The 15,461-nt window shown below is 46.6% G+C and overlaps 1 protein-coding gene across 1 annotated transcript in view; it reads left to right on the forward strand.

Moving 5' to 3' along the window:
- LOC137538238 (cytochrome P450 2J6-like) overlaps positions 1-15,461 on the forward strand; it is a 199,861-nt gene that overhangs the window by 98,670 nt on the left and 85,730 nt on the right. Inside the window, exons 4-6 of the mRNA XM_068260286.1 lie at positions 5,011-5,171; positions 5,621-5,794; positions 14,420-14,564. Coding sequence (XP_068116387.1) covers positions 5,011-5,171; positions 5,621-5,794; positions 14,420-14,564 — 480 coding nt within the window. The remainder of the gene's footprint in view (positions 1-5,010; positions 5,172-5,620; positions 5,795-14,419; positions 14,565-15,461) is intronic.

Consider the following 15,461-nt stretch of genomic DNA (forward strand, 5'->3'; position numbering starts at 1 on the left):
CACTGCAGCAAATATGCACCTGTGAGGACCGCCCACTTCCAGAGACTCTCCGCCCACATCCAGGATTTTACCTCCACAGATGAGGAGCGGAAACTCTACATCCTACTGGGGGAGGAGGAAACAACCGTGCAAATAGCTGCCCGATATGTCACAGCCTGCCACCAACTGAGAGGAACATGATACCACATGGACTGTATTCCCCCCCAATACCCCCCTATGGACTGTATATCCCAGTCCCCCATGCTGCCCCTTACATCATCCACACACCTATGGACTATATACCCCAACTCCCTATATCCTTCCCTATTCCCACAACCCCCCCCCCCCCCCATGTTAATGTTTTGTCTTGTTTTGCTTTGGCAATGCTAAATGTATTTGGTCCTGCCAATAAAGCTTTTTGGATTTGGATTTGGATTTGGATATCCGGTCGGATTCGGATATACAGATAAAAAAACGGGAGTGACCTGAAAATGGCTTAAAATGCTTCCAAAAGTCTCTCTCTCTCCCTCTCTCTCTCTTCTCTCCTCTTTCTTCTCTCTCTTCTCTCTCTCCCCAACTCGCTATATTTCATATCCATGATGTCATCCAGTGGCACCTTGAAACATAGCGAGTGGTACAGAGAGCATGAGTGAATCCCCGATGAGGCCCTCCTGCCTATGCATTTGTCACTGAATGTAGGAAAATTTGACGGCTAGGTTATTTCGTCGGCGCACCCGGCACTGATACATTGCTGCACGGAGCACTCCTCAAGCCCGGGGGTCAAAGGTAGCCTTATAATACACACTGCCACAGTTATCATAGCAGGGATTACGCAGGCAGAGCGAGAAACAAAGGCATCGGGGAGGCATCATGGTCACAGGCAGCCTAATTACAGACATTGCCGCTCTAACTATTGTGGAGGGACACAGGCACAGCAAGCAACAAAGGCATTGGGGTCACAGGCAGCCTAATTACTGACATTACCGCAGTTACTATTGCGGAGGAACACAGGCACAGCGTGCAGCAAAGGCATCAGGGGTCACAGGCAGCCTAAAAACAGACATTGCCACAGTAATCATTGCGGGGGACACAGGCACAATGGACACCAAAGGCATCTGGAGACACAGGCAGCCTAATAACAGGCACAGCCACAGTAACCATTGCTGGGGACACAGGCACACCGTACAACAAAGGCATCAGGGGGCACAGGTAGCCTAATAACAGGTATTGCCACAGTAACAATTGCCAAGGACACAGACACAGCAGACACCACAATGGGGAGAAGGGCTGCTAACACCTTGGGACACATCTGTCTACAGGGAGGATGGGCTGCCTCAAACTAGAGGGCACATCTGGCTAATTATCCAGGGTATAGGAATGCCTCATACTGTGAGGGCACATCTGACTATTTATACCATGCAGGCCGCTATACTGGGGAGGGGGCTTATATGCATGTCAATCACTTTTTCCTGGTTTCTGGGGAAAAAGTGGGTATCTCAGCTTATACACTGGTCGGCTTATACACGAGTATATATGGTAGTTACTAAAGAAGAGGAATGCCTCTTGGTCCCCCAGAGGCTTCCCACGTCCTCCTCAACCTCACCACCACTGGCTGGGACCCTCTTTTACTTTGTGGCCGGGCTCCCTGTCATGCTGTACTGTACCTGCGCAAGTATCTCCGCACCTGTGCAGTAGCAAAGAGCCACTCATGGATGATCAGCTTCTGCACAGGCGCGGCCGTATTCCTGCTCCTGCACAAGCTCTTGTTGGATATGTTCAGAGGATCTGTGTGTATGTGTAGCACCGGAATTTTGGGCACCACCATAGGCACCTATAGAAGTATCAGCATGGTGCCATAATCTGGGCGCCCAGCGCCCGTTATTTACTGGGCACCCAATCTAGGGCTCAATGCTGATATTTCTATAGGCGCCTATGGCAGGCGGCTGGGGTTACCAAGCAGGTGTAGTTTGTGTTTAGGGGTAGTTAGGGGTCAGGCAGGTAGTGTGGGTGTGTGTGTTTTGGAGTTAGGCATCAGGCAGGTAGTGTGTGTACGTGTGTGTGTGTGGGGGAAGTGTTAGGGTTAGGCGTCAGGCAGGTAGTGTGTGCGGGGGGAGGGTTTAGGGTTTGGCATCCGGCAGGTAGTGTGTGCGGGGGTGGTTTAGGGTTAGGCGTCAGGCAGTTAGTGTGTGTGTGTGTGTGGGGGGGGGGGGGGTTAGGCGTCAGGCAGGTAGTGTGTGCCGGGGAGGGGCGTATTTAGGGAATTTGACACCCGGTGCTGATTATTTACAGACACATAACACCTCTCTCTCCAAAAAAAAAACCACCAATTTTTTTCATGGGAGGGTTGGTGGGTTGGGGCGCCGAGCGTGTTGCTGCAAATTTTGGGGGATTTGGGGGAAAAGGAGTAGTCAGGATGTGGACGGAGCTAACCGCTCTTTACTCTATACAGCACTGCAGAAGGTGTCAGTGCAATATAAATACACAATAACAATATTGTAGGACATAAGACTATGACTATTGTACGATTAGATTATGAGCTCCTCTGAGGACAGTCAGGGCTCGTTTCCACTATAGTGAATCCGCATGCGGGCACTGCACGCGGATTCGCATAGGCAATGTAAGTGGAAGGGGCTGTTTCCACTTGTGCGGCTGCGGCAGCGTTTTTTGGTGCGGAAGAAATCTGCACGGCAGGGGCGTCAGATTTCGCGTGCAGAAGGAATGTGCGCGAATCGCCGCTAATGTAACTAATAGGGAAATCGCATGCAGGGTGACCATGCGTTTTTTGCTCCATAGGTATTAATGTTAATTTACTCAGGCAGTGACATGGTTAAATTCGCATACAGCCTTACCTATGCGGAATCGCATGCGAAATCGTGGCAAAAACGCATGCAAAATCGCACCCGCATGCGATTTCGTCCACGGTGGAATGCAGGCGATTCCGCAACGCTATGGTGGAAACGGGCCCTCAGAGAAGAGTGACATATGAAAGAGAGGGATGCAAGGGGGGGGGGGGGGGGGGGGGGTAAAGAGGTAGCGGCACAAGATAGAGAGCCTGGTGGTAGAGGAGAAATGGCAGGAAGGACTCTCATCAGGACTGCAGACTTCACCAGTGTTGTTTGGCAGAGACATGCTGTGGGTGGGGGAGCTGGGAAATGAGATAAGATTACATGCAATCAAGCTAATCTACATTGCCTGGAGCTTGCTTCTCTGCACACTACAGAAGTCTGCTGTCACGCAGCACCTGTACACTGGCTTCTGCAACAGCAGACTGCCCTGCATTATTGATTGATTAATTACTCTGATCAGGATAAAAAAACAATAGTCCAGGGCACTCTGGTATTACAGCAGCTAGTGCACATGGCTACTAATGACAGACAACTTGCGAAGCACTAAACACATCCTGCCACCTCTCCCTGCTAATGTCCCAGCTGCAGCACAGCACTTGTTCTCTCTACTCACCCTGCTGCTCTGCACATCCACTCACTGCAGGCTGTGTGTAGAGAGCAAGGAAACACATTGCCCACTGGACAGGAAGGGATGGGAGTGCTACATCTAGTGCAGGAAGTAGTACAGTCACATGCACTGCCTGCTGCTATTTTCCTGAATGTTGCCCGAAATATAAAAAAGGTCCCAGGTGGAAGAACACAGTGACTGAGCACCACAGCAGCACCCCTAGTCATGGCTACATCCAGTGCTGAAAGCACCTGCAGCCCTGTGGTAGGTAAGCCACTGCCTAGCGGACGCTGGAGCAGCAACAGAGACCTACACCTTATAAAGTTTGCCAGATGCCAGGTCTCTGGCTGGGACAAACATGCTCAAGGCTGCAGCGATTTGCACCATATCAGGTGAAATTGTTCCATTAGACCACAACCATATTGTTCTTTCACACAGTGAGTGCTTTGTCATTTATTACTATTACAGGTAACCAAGTACATCAGCTCCTGTGCACTGATACCAGATCGCCACTCAGAACGCCTTCTCTGCTTTGATGCTACACACGGCTAGTACAACATCATGTACTTCGTACAGAGAGAGGCAAGGCAGGGAAATGTGGCCACCATAAGAAGCAGGGGGATGTTATAGCATACATACATTAATTAACAAATAAATGGGGGGGGGGGGGGGCAGGTAGGACAGATACTGGCACTCTAATTACCAGAAGGGATGGGGTCAGGGGGACCAAAAGGGCAAATGGCTAGTCTAGACCTGGAGGAATTATTGGCTGCACTTGAGGCCAGGAGGCAATACTTCAGACAGTACAACAATTAACCCCTCCTGGTTCCAAGTGCAGCCATTAACTTTGCTGGGTAGACTTATACTTGAGTAATTTAAAAATTCCAGCTGAAAAGGGTCAAATTTAGGGGTCAACTTATACATGCTAGTGACTTCTATCCCATGATATACAGTATGGTAGTTGCCCTTTGAAGTGGACCTGAACCCTTGCACAGAACAGAAAGAAAACATATAGAAATGTACCCTGTATGTATTTAGAGAATTTAGCCTGTCTAATTCCCCCTCATCTGTGACTAAGCACAAGTTGTAATTTGATATCTCAGATGAGTCAGCTGTCTGCCAAGGCGGAGAATTAATTGGTAAACACAGGATGTTAATATGTCTGCTTCCATGAAAGCAAGAAGTAGACAGACAGCAGATGTATTGCAGGTTTTGTATCAGCTGTAACAAATAAATGTTTTTCTTTAAAGGTTATTATGCTGTTGCATATTTTTAGAGCAGAGTGGAAGTTCTGTGTTCAGGTCCACTTTCAATGAGATGCAGGAAGTGCAGTTACTACAGCAAATTGAGAAAGCTGCAAGCAAAAGTGGGGTCGTAGTTATTAGTGTATGAGATTTCAAGAGTGGGAAAAGGGAGAACAAGAGTGATGATTGAAAACTAAGTGAAAAAAATAAGTGAAATAACTGATAACTGGAAAAAAAAGTTCCTGTTGAACTTCTCTGTTGCCACCAAAAATCATTAAAAATTCAAGTTCAGGTTTTAGTGCTGGTGATGACAATGTATTGGTTTTCTTTGCAGATGAAATACTTGACCCTCGTGTTATAATTGATAATGCTGTGTCCAATATAATTAGTTTTATGGTATTTGGGAGACGCTATGAATATGATGACCCAACATTCCGAAGTATTCTTAATATTGTCCATGAGAATATGAAAATGGCTGGTGGATTCTGGGCTCAGGTAGGTCAACAGGTGGCTGTGTGATCATACATCATAGAGGTATACAAGTACAAAGGAATGAGTGGACTCTTCCCCCCTTAGAATTGCATTCTGAGGCTGTATCTTACCGATGCGTCTTTACTGGCACATCAGGGCCGGGACAAGGTCCACCATCAACAGAGGCTGAGCTTCACCCCCCCCCCTCCCCAGTGCGCCCCCTACTATGCCCACTCCCCCACCGCTGAGGGCACCTACCTATCTAACCTTTACTTGGGGCACCTACCTATCTAGCCTATACTGGGGCACATACCTATCTAATCTATACTGGGGGCAACTATACTGACTACCTATATTGGAGGCGATTTTTACCCTCGCCCTGGGTGAAATTTACCCTAGAAACTGCCCTGACAGTGACCTTATGTAATACACTCTGCATGCAAAGTATAATTACTGTTGCTTTCTCCTCTCAGCTTTACAATGCATTTGGATTTATTAAATACCTCCCTTTGCCACATCAGAAGATATTCAAGAATTCAAACATAGTATTTGACTTCATCAGAAAGGTTTTAGAGGAACACAGGGTAACCAGAGTACCTGGCGATCCCAGAGACTACATAGACTGCTATCTGGAGGAACTTGATAAGGTAATGTTTTTGTAAAATAACTGCAACGTACAGCATTGCTTCCATACAGCACAAAGACATCATTTACAACCTGGGCCGATGTAAGCCACGCGGGCGCCTGGGGCAAAAGTAGCTCAGGGGCTGTGCGCAGGGTGAGCCGAATGTCTCAAACCCCAGTGGTGTTAAATACTATTCTCCCTCTGAGTTGTAGCAACTCGAAGGGAGATGAAACTTGGGGTCTGACGACCGCCAGATCCCCAATTACCCTTGCGCGGGGAGCATAGCATAGCACTAGTGCTATGGCTGCACCCAGCTTCAGCGCTGAGCGCTGGGCACCGAAATGAGCTGCTTCGCCCCTTCCCCCCCCCCCCCCCACAAGAAAAGTCAGCCCCTGGGCCCTTCTCCACTGGGGGTACACTGCTCCACTGGGGGCCTCCCGCTGAGTGCTCTCTGTGGCCCCCACATGTTCCATAGCTGAACTGCCTTGTAACAACTCACCTGTCCCATCAGCTGCTCCATTCTGATCTCCGTGTTCAGACCAGTTGCCTGCGTCTTTTTTTCGTCCAGAGCATGTTATTTGTAAATAACATGCACCAGGGATACAGGAGACATAGGCAGCGTGGCTGAAGACGGAGATCAGAAAGGAGCAGCTAATGGGACAGGTGAGTTGTTACAAGGCAGCTCAGCTGCAGAATATGCAGGTGACGCGGAAGACCGTCTGGAGGTCTGACAGCCTGGGAGCCCAGGAGTGGTCGGGACCCTGGGGCAATTGCCCTCCTTGCCCTAATGGCAGCACCGTCTCTGCATACAATGCAAAAGAAATTAAAAATATTTAGCCATGACATGTGAATATATCTTATATTTAATATAGCTGCAAGGAAATTGGCGGCGTGTATTGCCTATAGCAGTATATGGATAATATTACGCATGCATACAAAAAAGGCGCCTGGAAATTTGGGCGGCCAGTAATGCAGTTAGTAAAATATTGGTATGTAATACTGATATTCTGATATTTTACTATTTAAAGTGGACCTGGACTGTTGTCCAGGACAAAAGTAAAACCTAGAGGAATGCACCCTGTATGTATTTAGAGAGTTTAAACTGTTTAATTCCCCCTCGTTTGTGCCTAATCACAATCTGTAATTTGATCTCTCCCCTGTGTCACATGATTGCCATGGCAGAGATGGTAGATAAAGCCATTTGAAAGTACAAGGGAAGTAAAAACTGTGCAGATTTATTGTAGGATTTGTATCAGCTGTAACGAAATGTTTTTTGTTTAAAGGTTATTATGCTGTTGCATATCTTTTAGAGTAGAGAGGACTTATGAGTTCAGGTCCACTTTAAGTGTAAAACATTGGTATTTCACTACATATATATGTATATACAGTAATATATATATATATATATATATATATATATATATATATCGGTAATTTTACTGGCTAAACCTAACCATACTCCCACACAGGACCCTTGCACCCGACGCCTAACCTTAAGCCCCCCCCCCACACACACACACACACACACACTACCAGCCTAATGCCTAAACATAAACCTAACCCCCCTCACACACACACTACCTGCCTAATGTCTAAACCTACCCCCCCCCCCCACACACACACACACACACCCACACACATTACCTCCCTAATGCCTAAACATATACCCCCCCCCCCCCCCACACACACACACACACACCCACACACATTACCTCCCTAATGCCTAAACATATACCCCCCCCCCCCACACACACACACACACATACACACTACCTGCCTAGTGTCTAAACCTACCCCCCCCCCCCCCACACACACACACACACACACTACCTGCCTAATGCCTACACATAACCCCCCCCACACACACACACACACACACACACACACACACACACCCTACCTGTCTAATGTCTAAACCTAACTCCCCCCCCCTTCCCCACACACACACCCACACTACCTGCCTAATGCCGCTAAACATATACCCCCCCCACACACACACACACACTACCTGTTGAATGCCTAAACCTAACACTCCCCACCCGCCTGCACACACTACTTGCCGAATGCCTAACCTAGAGTGACCAGACGTCCCGGATTGCCCGGGACACGTCCCGGATTCGGGGTCCGCTGTCCCAGGCTTAATGAGGTCCCGGGAAACGTCCCGCTTTCAGCAGCGGGACGTCCCGGCCTCGGGACTCTGGCCACTCTCTCCTCAATGAACTGGCAGCGGCGTCTATAGACGCCGTGCCAGTTCATTGCCTGCAGCCCCGCTCCAGCCTCCTCTTCCGGTGTCTGTTCCGACACCGGCAGAGCAGAGCAGGGCTACGGCAAGATGGCTGCCGAAGCCCTGTACTGGAGACCTATTTGTGTCACTAGTACAGGGCTTCGGGCGCCATCTTGCCGTAGCCCTGTCAGCGTGGGAGACTGCAGGAGGAGGAAGACAGTCCCGGGACGGAGCAGCGCGCCAGAGGCCGGACACTTCTGCCAGGTGAGTAAATGCTTTCTTTTCCAGGTGAAATGTTTGCCCGCATTGTTTCTTTTACAGGTGAAATGTTTGCCCGCATTGTTTCTTTTCTGGTGAAATGTTTGCCCGCATTGTTTCTTTTCTAGTGAAATGTTATTGTTTGCCCGCATTGTTTCTTTTCTGGCGAAATGTTTGCCTGCAGTGCGTTTCTTTTCTGGCGAAATGTTTGCCTGCAGTGCGTTTCTTTTCTGGCGAAATGTTTGCCCGCAGTGCGTTTCTTTTCTGGCGAAATGTTTGCCGCATTGCGTTTCTTTTCTGGTGAAATGTTTGGCCGCAGTGCGTTTCTTTTCTGGTGAAATGTTTGCCCGCAGTGCGTTTCTTTTCTGGCGAAATGTTTGCCCGCATTGCGTTTCTTTTCTGGCGAAATGTTTGCCCGCAGTGCGTTTCTTTTCTGGCGAAATGTTTGCCCGCATTGCGTTTCTTTTCTGGTGAAATGTTTGGCCGCAGTGCGTTTCTTTTCTGGGGAAATGTTTGGCCGCAGTGCGTTTCTTTTCTGGTGAAATGTTTGGCCGCAGTGCGTTTCTTTTCTGGTGAAATGTTTGCCCGCAGTGCGTTTATTTTGTACTGACATGTTGCCCGCATTGCGTTTATTTTGTACTGACATGTTTGCCCGCATTGCATTTATTTTATACTGACATGTTGCCTATTGCGTTTATTTTCTGGTGTCCGGGGTAACTGTTACTGCATTTATTATTTAATGGTCATAGATGGCTATGTTTGCTGCTTTGTGGTTACGGTATACTATTAGCATCACACAGTTTCTGCACACCCATGATACAAAGTCTCGTTTGTCCACATCATGGCGTAAACACTGCTTTCTTATGCCTCGCTGTTACATCATTACGTTAGCTCCGCCCATACAATGTCATGGCCACGCCCATTTTTTCGGCTCCCCCAGTCTTCGCCGCTGCGTGCTCCTCACTCCTTCCCACTTTTCGCCGCGGCGCGCGCAGCGCGCCGCCCCCCCCCCCCCCCCCCGTCCCAGGTTGGACCCACAAAAATATGGTCACTCTACCTAACCCCCCCCCCCCCCACACACACACACACACACACACACACACACACTGACACACACTACCTGCTGAAAGCCTAAAGCACACAGTACCTGCCTAAACCTAGCCCTCCCCCGCACACACTACCTACGTAATTCCTAAACCTTAGGCCGGGTTTCCACTGCTGCGAATCCAGGCCGATTCCCCGCCCACGAATTCGGATGGATTTCAGCAGCCTATAGAAGTCTATGAGAGCCATCCGAATTCGTGGCCGAGGAAAAATCTGAGGCCCTGCAGCATAATTTCGTCCGTAGCTGTCCGAATCCCATAGCCGTGCATAGCACGGCTAGAGGGATTCGGCTGCGAGAGGCAACAGCTGTGCCGGCATCGCGTCTCGCAAGACGCATGCCGCCGCACAAATGGAAACCTAGCCTAACCCCCACACACACAGTCTGCCTAATGCCTAAACCCAATAAACCTAATGGCTGCAGTTTACATGTCGCAGTGAAATTTGTATTTGTCTCCGCCCACTTTTTGGTTATGGTGATAAAAAGTATCCTATATGTTATTCCAGGTAATGTACTATGTGTGTGCCAAATTTCATTCAAATTCGTTCAGCCATTGTTGCGTGATTGAGTAACAAAAGTAACAAACATACAAACTTTCGCATTTATAATATTAGTGAGATTATGGCCTGTTTTGCCACGCGTTTTAGGACTCTCAGCCAGCTTCATCAGGCAAATGGAAGCACAAAAGGATATCTGCCAGGCCTCAGTAGTATACCTGGGCCTCTTTTTTTTATTTTTTTTGGTTGCAATACTGTCACTAGTGGCATCCATTCCCAGAGAGGTAATTCCACCTCTACTGTAGCCCTGCTACAAATAGTGCAGCTTCTTTGATTTATAAAAAAAAACATGTATTTTTATTCCTGGCCAGCATCAGCTATGAGAATTAGTGCTGGCACAGGCTGTATTTACACAGAGCAAGCAGCCAGCACTCAAGATGGCTGTTCTGCTCTCAGTCAGGGGGCGGGTGTCAGTTACACAGGTTGGGAACGCCCCTCCAGCTGAAGAGGCAAGCCCTCTCTGATTGTTACCTCAGAATTAGAGATGGGAAGTTCGGATCTTTTCAATGATCCGGATGATTCGAATTGGATCATTGAAGAGATCCGGATCTTTGATCCGAATCTCGGATCATTTTACTACCGGAAGCATTCAGGGGTGAAATGAACAGCAGGACAGGTCTGTGGACAGGAGACGGGGAGGAAGTGGACACACAGAAAAGGGGAGAAGATGGACAGAGGGCAGGGAGTGGACAGAGAAGGGAGGAGGGACGAGCAGAGAGCAGAAATGTTTGCACGTAATACCCATATGCTGCAAATCACATGCTTTACATATATTTCACCTATATGTTCATCTGTACACTTTGAAAGAAAAGGTCGCACAGTGAAAGAAAGCATTCCCAGAAGATAAGTGCAGCTGTTTAGTGCTGAGTGCAGGAGGAGGATTATATTGCCTTTCAATCACACTGTCTGCAAAGTTACTGAGCTGTGCTGAGCCAAAAGCTTCCCATGTGATCACTGTGGATAGCTACGGAACAACCAGCCTATAATGGGCAGCACATTATAGCCAGTATGTGTGCTCTACACATATCTGGCAGTGGCACCCATGTCCCCTCTCTCTCATCTACGGATCTACCTGTCTCCCTGCAAGGCTGGCTCCTCTCCAACTCAGCAATCCATCCCTGCTCTGCTTCCCGAACCCCGCTGCCCGCTGAGAGGGGGCGTGTCGCTCCTGGCCCCGCCCCTTTTACGATCCGAATCACTCATTTTGATGATTCGGATGATCGACTCATAAAATAGATTCGGATCAAAGATCCGAATCGTTCATGATCCGGACAACACTACTCAGAATGTGACACAGGCAGCGTGAGGAGAGATGACAGAGACCAGAGGGGGAGAAACTGAGCTGACAGAGAGAGAAATGGCATTCAGTAGCAGAGGAATTTAGCTCACTGATGACACACAGAAAGGGGACCATGAGAGACAGCTCCCTGAGTCAAAACAGGGAGACACCTCATCCACAGAGGAGTGAGAGATAGCTCAGCAAGGCCAAGGAGACCGCTTCAGGAAAAATTTACAGATAAGTGAAATTTCACCACACAGAAACACAGAAAGAAGGTGACAGGAGTTTTCCTAATAGTAATGACACAAAAATCAGACTGTCAAATCAAATCAGCTAAATCTTCTTCGTCTGATTCTCTACAGTTAGATAATATATATACAGTGTGTGTGAGGAGAAAAGAAAGAAATGTTGTCATAGCAACACCAGAGTACTGTATAATGTGAATCAATGACTGTGTTTCCCTACCTGTCACCACAGAGCTGATCAGTGAGAGAATCTGTGTGTGCACTCACTGGTACTGATTATTAATCTGTCTCTCCACAGTAAAGCCAGTCAGCCTGGGAAACAGTAAATTCGGGCGCCTGAGGCTAGTGGACAAATCGGGCGCCGCCATTCACTTCTATAATAAATATCGTTTAATGGGCGCCCGGTAGGAAAAAAGGGCGCCGGAGAAAACTAACGTTTTAAAAGCGGCGCCCGGAGACTTAATGTTTTATTACTGTTTCTCATGATTACACATTATTTAATGATTTATACATGTTTAAATATTATTTTTAAACGAAAACCAGTACAATATTTTTCCCAAACATTATTTTTAAACGAAAAACATTACTTTTTTTTTTTTTTTTTTTTACATTATTTTTAAACGAAAAAAATTACAGGGGGGTCTTAGGTTTAGGCACCAACAGGGGGGTCTTAGGTTTAGGCACCAACAGGGGGGTCTTAGGTTTAGGCACCAACAGGGGGTCTTAGGTTTAGGCACCAACAGGGGGGTCTTAGGTTTAGGCACTAACAGGGGGGTCTTAGGTTTAGGCACCAACAGGGGGGTCTTAGGTTTAGGCACCAACAGGGGGGTCTTAGGTTTAGGCACTAACAGGGGGGTCTTAGGTTTAGGCACCAACAGGGGGGTCTTAGGTTTAGGCACTAACAGGGGGGTCTAGGGGTTAGGGGTAGGTACAGGGAGGGTTACTTAGGCACCAACAGGGGGGGTCTTAGGTTTAGGCATCAACAGGGGGGTCTAGGGGTTAGGGGTAGGTACAGGGAGGGTTACTTAGTAATTTCTTTTTAAACGTTATTATGCGTTTCATTATTTAAACGAAAGATTAACGTTTTTACAATTGCCGATTTAATACACATTATTTAATGATTTATAACGTTTAAAAACATTACTTTTAAACGAAATACATTTTTAAACGTAATCCATGTTTATCGTTAAAAACCCGGCGCCCTTTTTTCCCATCGCCCCTTTTTAACGTGTTTGAATGCAATTGCTCTGTACATTGACTGTGCATATGCCTCAAGAATAATCCCCAGTGTGGCTCTGCCTGATATGAGTGGAAAAGACACTTACCTGACAAAATTTTTGGAGTGTTAATCTCTCTGTGTGGAGAAAAGAGAATAATACATTAGTAAAGAAATTTATCAGTTCATGGGAGAAAAATAGGAACTTACCCGTGAACAGATCTGTTGCTGTGTTCTGTGTGTTCTGCAAGTTAAGTGATTGCATTTAGAGCTTAAACCAACCTGCAGTGAGAAGTAATAAAAGGAGAGAATTGATACTTACATATGTGACATACAGGAAAAAGAAAAACTTTGATAACAATAAAGGGAAGAAACTTACTTCAGAGTTATTGAACTGGCATCTTGGAGTGTGCTGCATGTAAAGTAAAGTAAAGTTATTATAAGCTATCACCTGCTTCAGGAAAAGATCTTTCATCAGCAACTTATCATCAGTTCTTTTAAAGGGGTACCCCTACTCCATGATCATATACAGGCTTAAGTGTGAATATGAATTCATAGCCACTGTATGGTTAGATAAGACTTTTGCAAGGAACTGAAGACTGTTAGGGTCATTACCATACAGTAAGGACTACTTCGAGTCAGTCACTACTTATCTACCCAACCAGAAGCATTAGTCCATTTCCTATTTGGTTTCTCTCAAGTGTATTTGTTCACATACATGTATGCATACATATTTTTAGATAGGAAAGAGAAAACTGTATCGCTATAGACGTATTGAGAGTGAGATGAAGAAAAAGGTCTGATGAAGTATTGTGAAATGTGTATTTGCTGTGTTTTGTTCTTTGTTTTTCCTACAGGTGCAGGAACTTCAAGCAAGGTCCAAGTGTAGTAGCCTCTAATGATATTTTAGGAAGTAACCTTTTTCTTTTCAGGTGCTAGATCTTCAAGCAAGAAGTGTGAACTCTGAATTTGTTGCTTATTTTACTTCATTAATTTAGTGTATTTCAAGGGTGGTCTTGATATTGAGGATTTCAATTGGGGGTTTGTATTCTTGTTCTGCATGTTAGTGGACATTATTTCTTTGTTTGCCAAATAAAATCAATTGTTATTTTTCACCAGTTTATCCTCCTGGTCAGTCGCTGTCCTTCCGCTTTAAGAGTAATAAGGGAACTCTCTCCTTGTGATAGTAATCGATTGGTCGGTTACACTACCTCTCGTTTTTGTGTTTTTAAGCTGTTTTAGAAGGGCTATGGTGTTTCAGGCACTCAATCAGATTTATATTCAAACTGATATAAAGTGTCATGGCTGTCAATTTAAGGCAGCAAAATATGTCATTGACCACACCCAATTATGTAGCCATGGCCATAACACAATACAAGGTGTGCTGTGGTGCTTCAGTGCAAAACAACAAAACTTTCGCATTTATAATATTAGTGAGATATATATATATATATATATATATATATATATACCTTGATGTACAATTTCTAAAAATGTGGGAAAAATATGTCAGTGATGCAATTTATAAAGATCCTACTGGGGAATGACCGATGGCAAGTAAAGTCAATGGAGCCCCACAACAGCTTGCACTCAGCAATGCACACAAGCTCCTCCCACTAAGGTGGGGGAGAGAGATGACTTTCAGGAATGCCTTGAACCCCAGTTATGGATATTTTTTCAGTTTCTGAGCTTTGTACAGCAACGAGCATATTATCTGTGACTATTGATGAATGCCTATTTGTTATCTCTTCTCATTTTATATTCAGAACCGGAAAGATGGTCATAATTCAACTTTTGATGATGAGAATCTGCTCATATGTGTAGCCGATCTCTTCTTTGCTGGGACAGCATCTACATCTGCCACCCTAGAATGGAGTCTGCTTTACATGATGGCCTTTCCGGACATTCAGGGTATGGAGCTCTATCTGTCTAGCTTTGACTCCTTTCTTAATAATTTAGGCCCCATTCACACAGGTCTGTGAGAGCATGGTAGGGGGTCCTCTAGAAGGTCAGGGAATATGGGGGCCTGTCAGCAGGCCAGCCCACCCAGCAGAAAGTCAGACCAGCCAGCACAGAATCCAGGTAACACTGCCTATTTATGTATTTATCCAACATTTGCTCAGCGGACCTACCTAGACCACTGTTAAATTCAAGTAAATTTGGCTCCACCCATGACAACACCCACTTTCTGATGCATGGCCACACCCATTTTCCGTCTGGAGTGCCCAAAAGTGCCCCGGATCTCTTAGGATCCTAGCAACGCCCTGCTGTACAGGGAAGCGATATCGTAGCAATTGCATTTTGTGATTATTTAACCACTTGAGGACTGCAGTGGAAACCCCCCCCCCCCCCTAAAGACCAGAGCAATTTTAACTAAATGGGCCACTGCAGCTTTAAGGCATAGCTGCAGGCCCGTACAACTAAGCACAAAAGTGACCCCCCCCCCTTTCTCCCCACTAACAGAGATCTCTGTTGGTGGGGTCTGATCGCCCCCCTTGTGTTTATTTATGTTGTAATAAATATTTATGTTACGTTTTTAAAAACAATTTTTACTAATACTTCTTTTTTTTTCTTCTAAGAAATCCTCTCCCTCCCCCCAGCCGGCCAATCACGCGATCGGCTGTCATAGGCTTCTGCCTATGAGAGCCGATCGCTCTCTTGTCCCCCAGGGGCACAGCCGTGTCACACAGCTGTCCCCAGTACAGCGCTGCTGCCGATTGCAGTGCTGTACAAGTAAATAGACGGCGATCACGCCGTCTAACAGTCTCCCGAGCGGCAATAGCTGCTCAGAGACTGAAGAGGGGGCGG

This window comes from Hyperolius riggenbachi, chromosome 11 (genome assembly GCF_040937935.1).
Source record: "Hyperolius riggenbachi isolate aHypRig1 chromosome 11, aHypRig1.pri, whole genome shotgun sequence".
Classification (NCBI taxonomy): domain Eukaryota; kingdom Metazoa; phylum Chordata; class Amphibia; order Anura; family Hyperoliidae; genus Hyperolius; species Hyperolius riggenbachi.